This window comes from Onychostoma macrolepis, chromosome 11 (assembly GCF_012432095.1).
Source record: "Onychostoma macrolepis isolate SWU-2019 chromosome 11, ASM1243209v1, whole genome shotgun sequence".
Lineage (NCBI taxonomy): Eukaryota > Metazoa > Chordata > Actinopteri > Cypriniformes > Cyprinidae > Onychostoma > Onychostoma macrolepis.
In genome coordinates this window covers 4,564,789-4,574,873 of record NC_081165.1, presented here as the reverse complement: position 1 = coordinate 4,574,873, position 10,085 = coordinate 4,564,789, and the positions used below count along the sequence as shown (strand labels likewise).

Genomic DNA, 10,085 nt, shown 5'->3' with positions numbered 1-10,085 from the left:
AAAAATATTAAGCAGCACAACTTTTTCCAACATTGATTACAAAATAGCATATTAGAATGATTCCTGAAGGATCATGTGACACTGAAAATTCAGCTTTGCTTCACAGGAATAAATTATATTTTAAAGTATATTAAAATAGAAAACTTTTATTGTAAATTGCAATAATATTTCACAATATTATTTTGTGAAATAATATTCAGTATTTTTTATCAAATAGATACAGCCTTGATGAGCCTAAGAAACGTTTTTTTGTTTTTTTTTTAATGTATCGATCCCAAACTTTTGAACAGCAGTGTATTGTACTGTAAAAATGTTTTCTCAGATAACCTAAAATGTGCATCATTTAGTTACATCAAGGGTCAAATCAAATATAAATAGCACATTAAAGTTAAAAGTTACACAGTTTTTTTGCGCGCGCTGTACAGGTCTGGTATAAAGAATGTTTTTGCTCAGGTGGCCGAAATGTCCACCCAATAGAGAAAAGTTTTGCTCAGCAGGAAAAAAAATAAAGGGAACATTGTTGACAGCTAGCGTCAGTAATCTGTCTTAATTACGAAACATTTACGTTTTAGCGGATACGCATGCGTACACGGGGAAAAAAATGCTTGGAAGTGAGGTGTCAGTAGGTGTAGTCGAGTTTTTAAAAGCATCGACAAATCACGGCGATTTTGTTCATTCCGCATGAACACTGGGCGGACACGTTAACAAAAAGCTCAAATGAAAATAGTTCTCATAAAAACAAAACCATGGAGGGACTGAGCGGGAATTGCTTTGCCTCTCATTACAGGGATTTCATCTCTCACCCTGCACTGGGACACCACTCTGGGAATCTCGTGAATCACCAGGGTATCACTGCACAAGATATCGGCCGGCAGTGCCCTGCGCACCAGGTCTCCTCGGCCACATCACTGAGCTATGGATACCCATTTGGAAGTCCATATTATGGATGTCGTCTCTCGTATCCTCACAACGTAAATTTGCAACAGAAGGCATATTCCTTTCATCCTGCCGAAAAATACTTGGAGTCAAGCAGTGCACTGCCAGCTGAGGAGCTTTCCAGTCGGTCCAAAGAATTGGGTATTTACAGCTCTTATCAGACAGTTCCCGGCTGTTCGGACGTCCCGGATGTACCAGGAATCAGTGCGCACCCAGAGTCACGGCATGAAACTTTAATTCCTACGGACAAATATCAGCACTGGGCAATGTCGAACAACCGGGATGAGCAACTATATTGTTCTAAGGAACAAATACATTTTAACCTCCTATGGAAGTCCCAGTTTTCGGGTAAAATGACATGTATTAGCAAATATTTAATGATTGAAATACTGTGTTATACTAATTCATACCTGCTTGCAGTATTTGGAGTTGAAAAGGTGCAAGGGAGACCGCGCAGATCCGCACCCGCACCCAGTCTCAAATTTCATGTTCACTTTGGCCTGATTGTTATCGTTGGCCTGATTGTGTTATACAATGTGATTTTCTGTGACAGAAACGTGGTTGGCAGGTGTCAGTTGAACTTCAGGTTTTTAAATTTAGGACTTAGACATTTTTGATAAATGTGTGCTTTGGGCACAAATTAAACACGTCGTAAATACAAGACAGACAAAAGTATTCTAATTGTTTAATTAGCATATAAAAAATATACTTTTTTAAGGTAAGCGGTTGCAAACAATTTATTTTAGCTACATTTAAATAATAATAATACAATTAAATAAAATAAATTAAAAAAACGTTGAAAGTAAGTCACCTGAATTGATTTAAATGATTGCAACCACTTACCTTAAAAAAATTAGTAAATTCAATGAATATTTTTTTTCAGTGTACAGTAGACTATGCATTTATTTAAACAATAGTAATTCAGTAATTGCAGCAATTTAAAAATAGAAAATAGAATTCGCACTGACTGAACATATTGTTAAAAAAAAAAAATAGTTTGTCTGAAAATTACTGAAAATGTACAATATTTGGAAGCTAACATTTCATATCTCGCTTCTTTTTAATGGATTAACAGATATTCTTATTATTGTGCGCCACATGACAAAATTGTGTTTCTCTTCTAAAAATTATTATTATTATTTATTTATTTTTTTGCCATAATGTAATTCCTTAAAATGTACAATATAGGTTAAATTAGGTAAGGCGAATATGAACCAGTTAGGTATTCGATTTTTGGTGCTGTTAACAAAAGTGTAGTTCCAAGTGTGCTTTGCATGGGAGAGTAAAAAATAATTGAAACTAAGTTATATTTTGTGGTTTGAGCAAGAACTTTTACTTGGTACTCGATACTATTTAATAGCCTAGTGTTTAATGTTCCATTTAAACCAGTTACACGATTCAGCTTTTGCTAATACTGAAGACCGAGGACCTGTACATAGGCCTACAAATGTGAATGTTTTTTTAGTTAAGATGTAAACATTAACTAATCCTGTTAATATGTACAAGTTCGTTGCCTAGTAGTACCGGAAATATTTGTATTATTAAATGAGACTAGGCTACTTAATTGGGTCACTTAAAAATAACTTTGTTATATGATGTTGAAGTTAAGCGAACACTGTAAAAAGTGATAAGTTCACTTAACTTTTAAAAAAAAATGATTATTTACTTAATAATTTTAAGGCAACGGGTTTCCTCAATTTTTTTTTTTTAAAGTTAAGTCAACTTATCACTTTTTACAGTGTACCAGTGACTTGAAAAATAGTCTTAAGTAGCTAAATCATGTGATTTCTAAGATATGTTCTTCTTGAACGATTTTTGCAGATGTGGTGCCACACCAGAAAAAGATTAATGGGTTCCCTCGCGCTCGTAAGAAGAGAGTACCTTACAATAAAATGCAATTAAAGGAGCTGGAAAAAGAGTACGCCGCCAGCAAGTTCATCACCAAAGACAAAAGAAGGCGTATCTCCGCCGCAACCAATCTCTCGGAATGCCAGGTGACCATCTGGTTCCAGAACCGTCGTGTTAAGGAGAATAAGTTGGTGTGTAAATCAAAATTAAGCTCCCACGTGCATGTAAATTGAACATAAGTGGTGTTGTTATGGCCGACAAGTTCTTTATTAATCATTTAATTTAAAATCAAAAAACGTCTAAAAAAAAGTTGGCTTGCAATTGCATCGCAGTAGATAGGTTTCTAGAGAGGACAGTTAGACATAATTTTAATTAAAGAATCAGCTGGTTTTACGTATTCTGAAATGCTTAAGCGGTCTGGTGATTAATTTTTGCTGAGGAAAAGTGTCAATAAGCCCATCGGTTTAGTTTGGTTTGCGATGGGTGTAAACAAACTAAACCAAACGAGGCAAGAACGATTTTGTTCTACCACAAAAGGTGGTGACTTTGAAGAAAAACTGTCTATCCAAACATAATGTCATCCCAGAATTGTTAATTGTTTAATAAGCTTTCTGTGTTATTTTCTTAGTAGCGTCTTTATTCCATTTATTGCAAGTGCATACATGTCTGTATTCTCGTGTTTTTTTAGAAACGTATTGAATTGGGGATGTGTTTAAATAAATGTGTAGTTGATACTGAAGTAGGCCACTGAACACAGGAAAAATTTACCTTTCTCCTTTTTGTTCCCCAAATTGCAACCTGCATGGATCTTCCATGTATGAGTTCACTATTAAGTGAATTTTATTATATGTCATGGTCCATGGAACACACACTGCACACAAGTGACAATAATGTCCAGAAAATAAGTTAAATGACAAAACAGTAAGTATTTATATGGGTCAAATTTTCGCACACGTCAATTTCCAGAAGTCTGCCGTCTGAACTATATCTTGTTTTTCTTGGCAGAAATGTTACGTTAAAATGGCAGGGCACGGATGCATATGACTGCCTCTATCTATATATTTATTATGCACTACTTACTGGAATGAGAACATCAATCATAAGTTCATAAGTTTATTGTCATTGTACTTTTTAAACATATTCATATATTTTCTTTACCTTTACTTGTCATATCATCTGTATTTGTTTCTATACATTAAATGTATAGTTTTTATAATAACCATAATCTCTCTACATTGTAGTAGTTTGTGTGTGTGTGTGTGTGTGTGTGTGTGTTGTGGGGACCAAATATCCCCACAAGGATAGCAAAACCTGAAATTTTTGACACTGTGGTCCCCATGAGGGAAAAAAAAATAAATGTATTAATTATTAAAAATAGTAAATTATGTTTATCTGAAAGTGTATGCAAACAGGTTTTCTGTAAGGGGTAGGTTTAGGGTTGGGTTAGGGGATAGAAAATATTGTTTGGTCAGTATAAAAGTAATAGAAGTCTACGGAAAACTCCCCACAATTCACAGAAACAAACGTGTGTGTGTGTGTGTGTGTGTTTATTCGCACTCTTCAAAAACAGCTCTGACTGGGTGTTTACGGGGTAGGGTCAGGGGTAGGTGTAGGGAGGGCTTTTCTGTCCCAATAAGAGGCATATCCCTTGAATACTTTTAATAGAAATGAAAATTTATTTTCAGTACACTATTACTGCATACTGTTTTATAATGGACTACAATACAGAGGTGCAGATATCTGCCACTATTTGCATTAAGTATAAATATCATAACTACTATTTATACTATTGCAAAGAAAATACTGCTATTTTACAGAATGCAAATAGAATCTATTGTTTTTTTTTTCACTTAGTGTAAATAGCATCTATTGCTGTTTGCACTTAGGATTAGACAGACTTGTTGGAACACGACTTTCACATCACTACTTATGGCGACACTATGCTCTCGGAATCGTAACAGCATTCCTAGCAGTGAGGGTCCTAAGGTGGGTCTAGGTAACAACCACTCATTTAGGTTCAGGTACATAACAATGAGGTTATTCTTATTATTATCTTATTGTAGTCTTGTTATTATATTATCTTATTATTATATTATCTTATTATAATTTTATCTTATTATTTTTATTATTGTGTGTCAGCATGCGGTGTGGGATATACCATGATTCTGCTGACTATGTCACCTCGTGGTAATTCAACTATTTAATGATTCCGGCCTAAGTCAGTTTCTGAATGTTCAGCATTGTATGTCTTCACTAGTTCTGGGTCTTTAACAAGGCACTGTTTGGTGTTGCGGAGGCTGGGCATTACCATTTCATATGGGGCGTGGAAAAGGGGCATAACTTTGTGCCTAAGCAGCAGGGTGGAATAACATAAAACTGTGTCCATTTCATCTCGGGTGGTCTTTAATTTATTAAAGACCTCTTGGTCTTGTTGTGACCTGGTGACCTCTTTCTCATTTCTGAAAGGAAGTACATGCACTTGCCACAGTTTCTCAATGTTCTTGAAGAGTTCTGCCACTTGGAGAATGGTTGAGGTCGATAATCACTGCTGTGGCTGAATGGACTGCTCGCCAAGTCTAGTGGGACCCTGTAATAACTTCAAAAAACTTCAATATCTTGCTGTGTAGTCTGTGAGGCCAGGTGTTCTATAGCTCTCTTCGGAGGCCCAGGTGGCATGTTGCCACTGGTAAGAGCATAGTCCTCTCTGAGCCATCGTACAGGGGTGGGTTTCCCAAAAGCATCATTAGCCAACTATGGTCACAAGTTCCATCATTACCATCAGAATTCAATGCTTGTTTCCCAAAACCATATAGTTCAAACAAGCGTTCGCAAACAGCGTCACAAACTTACATGGTTGGAACTGCAGCTCTCGACCTGTGGTTAGAAGCATAGTTTCTTGTTAGAAAGATATGGGCTTAAATAAATTCTGCTCTTGGGCACAATAAGCAAGCTAACATGCAGTGCAATCTTTATCTCCCATTCTATCTAAATATAAATGCATTTTAATTTTTTTTTTTTTTTTTCACATCCTCAGTAAGCACAATTTTTGAAGAGTGTGCATGTGCTGCCTAAGGGAACCCTAGAGATTGACACAAGAGGGAACTGGTGATGAATCAAACATCAAATAATGCAAAATGACAGGGAACAAAATATAGTAAATTAGTCATCAGGTGCCATGTTCAATGCAGCAGGATCTTGGAGATCTATAATCAATTAAATAGCATGCAAGTTATTTGCAGTAGGCCTACCTTCAATAAAATCTATAATTATTTGTGGTGTTATATGTTATATCTTTGAACTTGTGGGCCAGTTGGGCTGGATTTGTCCAAGGCCAAATTAACCCCAGTACCGCCCTGGTTTCAAGATGTGTGTGAGTTTACTAAATAGAAAATATAGATATATAAGATATATAAATATATCTTATATATTTCTATCCAAATTCATATTTATAATGTAAATTAACAGAAAACAATAAATCCCATAGTAGACAGAAGCTAAGAAATACATTAAATCGTCATTAACAGGCCTACATCCCCAATCCTTTGAGGCTATTTAAAATGAACACATAAATGAACACTAGATGTCACTACCCTCCCATGTCAAAACCATGATTCGTTTCGAACCACGTTCAAATCAGTAGCTAATACACAGTCAATCTACAGGTTCAGTGAGATTAAGAATGAGATTACAGACATAAAGTGTCCAGGCACACACTGCCATGGTCAATATAACATTACTTTTATTCTGACTGTTGTATAGTAGTGGTTTATTTAGCCTATACCGAATCTTAACCTACTTTAATAAGATTTCTCTTTGTAGATATTATGGAGGGCATCTAGTGTTCATTAATGTCTTCAGCGTTTCTCTTCATTCATTTACGAGGCTTACATTTATATCCTTACGCACTCTATATGGTATGCCGCAGTATTATGGGGCGAAACAAATCAGGTCATTCAATAAAGCTTAAATGTTCATATCCTGCAAATAGAATTGGGGAAAAACAAACTACAAAATATGGCCAAAATGTTAACATACGTTTTAAAAACTTAATATTGATCAGAATTATGCGATATTCTGGGCGTCAAATTCCAATATTTGAATAGCAGACATGCATGGAAATGCAGAAATCTTGAAAAAATGCATTAAAAAAAATCCACGCATTTTCACATCAGAATATATCATTTGTATGCAAACTGATTAATTAAAACAAAAATAAATAAATACTACATTTTACATTTGTAATAACGTCAAATAAAGCCTGAAATAAAGTCAAAGTGTCACCTGAAGGAATAGTTTAAGCTGTATAATAACTAATAAATGGTTATTATAAATTAATTTAATAAGATCACGTAGTCTATTATTTTAGTAATTATGCAATTTTAAGCATAATGTAACATTTATTTTCCTGTCCTTTTAAAAAATAATGGAAATGTTTAGACCACTATAATAATCAAGCATTCTTTTTCTTAGCCTATTATTATTATTATTGTTGTTGTTGTTGTTTTTACCTCATTTGTGTCATGTCATGCAAATTACATGATTGTTCTTTTTCTCATTTGTCAATAGATAAATATGTGTTATAGTACGAACTTTTTACCAAAGATTTCTGGAATGAATGTTCTTTATTGTATATTCGAAGCAGTCTGTGTTAATATCAACAGTTATCTGGCATTTATTGGAAAGTTGTAAAGGCCAGACTCTCACAGGCCACAGAAAAGAACCGCAATAAATCACTTCCCTGCAAATACTCCACGTCTTTATTTCGTTAATTCCAATTTATTTTACACTTTGAGAGCCAGTGGAAAATTTTGTGAAATATTGCTGTTTGTTTTACATGTTGTCATATAAAAACAACATTCCGTTTTGATCACAATGCAATAGTCTAAACTAAATTAATCCCTTTGCAAAAAGCAACGGTCACTCGAAATTATCAACGGCTTTTATGAAATTCACATGGACATTAATGTAGCATGTCATTAGAATCATTCTGGAAAAAGCTAACACCAGAATCAAGCGCGATGACCTATTCGATTAGCATAACTAGCTGCAATGTGGAAACGGCAGCTGCGGGCTGAAACAAATAAACGACTTAAAATGCAAGATATCATGTGCCTTTTATAATGCGTCATCAAAGTAGCTGAAAGTAAGGTTTGTGTGTGTGTGTGTGTGTGTGTGTGTGTGTGTGTAGGTCTAATTTTACAGTGTAAAAACAGGACTTTCCCTTCGGACAAGACTTCCATGGACTTATTCAAGACTTCCACGTGCTTCTAAAAAAAAAAAAGGACAATTCTGTGTCATGTGTAAGATTACATATAGGCCTTCAGCACATCTGCTAAAGTCAGTCCAACGGAAGCTGTCATTTGTCTGCTTTTACGACTTTCAGTTTGCACAGGTATTAAGGAGTTTAGCCGCAGCCCTGCAGAGTTTAGTTCCAACCCTGCTCCAATGTTCAAACCATGTAGTTTTCAAATAAGCCTAAATTACTTGATTAGCTGGATCAGGTGTGTTTAATTAGGGTTGGGTCTAAACTATGCAGGGCTCTTATAAACATATTCATATATTGTCTTTACGTTTTAGGCTACTTGTCATATCATCTGTATTTGTTTCTATACATTAAATGTATAGTTTTTATAATAACCATAATCTCTCTACATTGCAGTTGTTTGTTTGTTTGTTTGTTTGTGTGTGTGTGTGTGTGTGTGTGTGAGAGAGAGAGAGAGAGAGAGTGTGTGTGTGTGTGTGTGTGTGTGAGAGAGAGAGAGAGTGTGTGTGTGTGTGTGTGTGTGTGTGAGAGAGAGAGAGTGTGTGTGTGTGTGTGTGTATTGTGGGGACCAAATATCCAAATATAGAATGTACAGTTGTCATAGAAGTAAACTGGCTAAAATAACAAAACTGTTTTTGCAAAATTTAATATAAATTTTAATCGGTGAAACGCGTTTATTTTCCATATACACATTTTATTTAGCCGAGTGGCTAAAACGGCTTAAGAAAACGATTTAAAAAAAAAAAAACTTTGGTTTGTTCATATATTTAAGTTTAATCGACTTAATAATCCATCCTTTTACTTGGTATGGTTGTGAAACACAGTCGCGAAATAGTTGTTTATAAATTGTCCCAACAGATCACTCAGCCACAGGAAAAATGTTTTGAGAGTTTTAAAAACACTTTGTAGGCCAAAATTCACACTATATGGTCCAAATATCACACATGTAGCGTGTGAAGAGACTATTGTATCTCTGTTCTGTAACCTTCATTACTTCAAATTTTATATTTAAATACAAACCAAATAAATTAGACGACATCGTTGTTAGGCGAATCGATTCTTTAACCTAACCAATAAACTACGGCTATTCACTAATTACCTAATTTTATTACTAAACCTTAATCTCGTTTATGCTATAGGGGTTGGGGCTTGTAAACATAATTCTGTATTACAGGACATTACTCTGACGAGCCAAAAAAAAAAAAAAAGCCAGAAAAAAAGATAAATAGTCTACCTGTTTATTGAGCTTATGTACAACTAAGTAACCCTCAAATTGCTTTTCTTTTTGTTTATGGATATATATATATATCCCTAAATATATCCCTAAGCCTACTTTTTCATTTATTTCAGGACAACCGGCAGAGAATATGAATGCAGCCTAATGTTTCCAAATCCTCGTTAAAAGATGGGCGAGATGACTACTTATCGTCCAATTAAAAAAAAACAAAAAACAGGAAGCATCAATAAAATTGCGAAAATAAGACTGGCTTTTCTGTGCCCTGTTACAGCAACGTGCAGAAAATAACGCATGCACACCCCTTTATATTGAGATATTAGATTATTGATTCTCTCTCTGTCTCTCTCTCTCTCTCTCTCTCGCTTAGTTCGTGTAGAGTAATATCGATATCGCTCGACTTTTACTTAGAGAGAGAGAGAGAGAGAGAGAGAGAATCAATAATCTAATATCTCAATATAAAGGGGTGTGCATGCGTTATGTTCTGCACGTTGCTGTAACAGGGCACAGAAAAGCCAGTCTTATTATCGCAATTTTATTGATGCTTCCTGTTTTTGTTTTTAATTGGAAGATGGTCAACTGACATTGTCATCTCGTCCATCTTTTAATGAGGATTTGGAAACATTAGGCTGAGTTCATATTCTCTGCCGGTTGTCCTGAAATAAATTAAATAGGCCTATTTATACAATACTTGTGATTAAAGACACGAATACGTGAGAAGAAAGCGTGCGTAGAGAGATCAAGGGAAGGAGTGAGAGAAAAGGCCTGTATAGCTTATGTGTGTGTGTTTTGAGGAAAGAAGGT

The 10,085-nt window shown here is 35.0% G+C and overlaps 1 protein-coding gene across 1 annotated transcript; it reads left to right on the top strand.

The window, feature by feature from the left end:
* Positions 1–713: 713 nt before the first annotated feature.
* hoxc13b (homeobox C13b) lies at positions 714–3,110 on the top strand. The gene is made up of 2 exons (XM_058791957.1): positions 714–1,284; positions 2,758–3,110. The coding sequence occupies exons 1-2, from the start codon at positions 747–749 to the stop codon at positions 3,015–3,017; spliced, it is 798 nt and encodes a 265-aa protein (XP_058647940.1). The 5' UTR covers positions 714–746; the 3' UTR covers positions 3,018–3,110.
* The last annotated feature ends 6,975 nt before the right edge of the window (positions 3,111–10,085 follow it).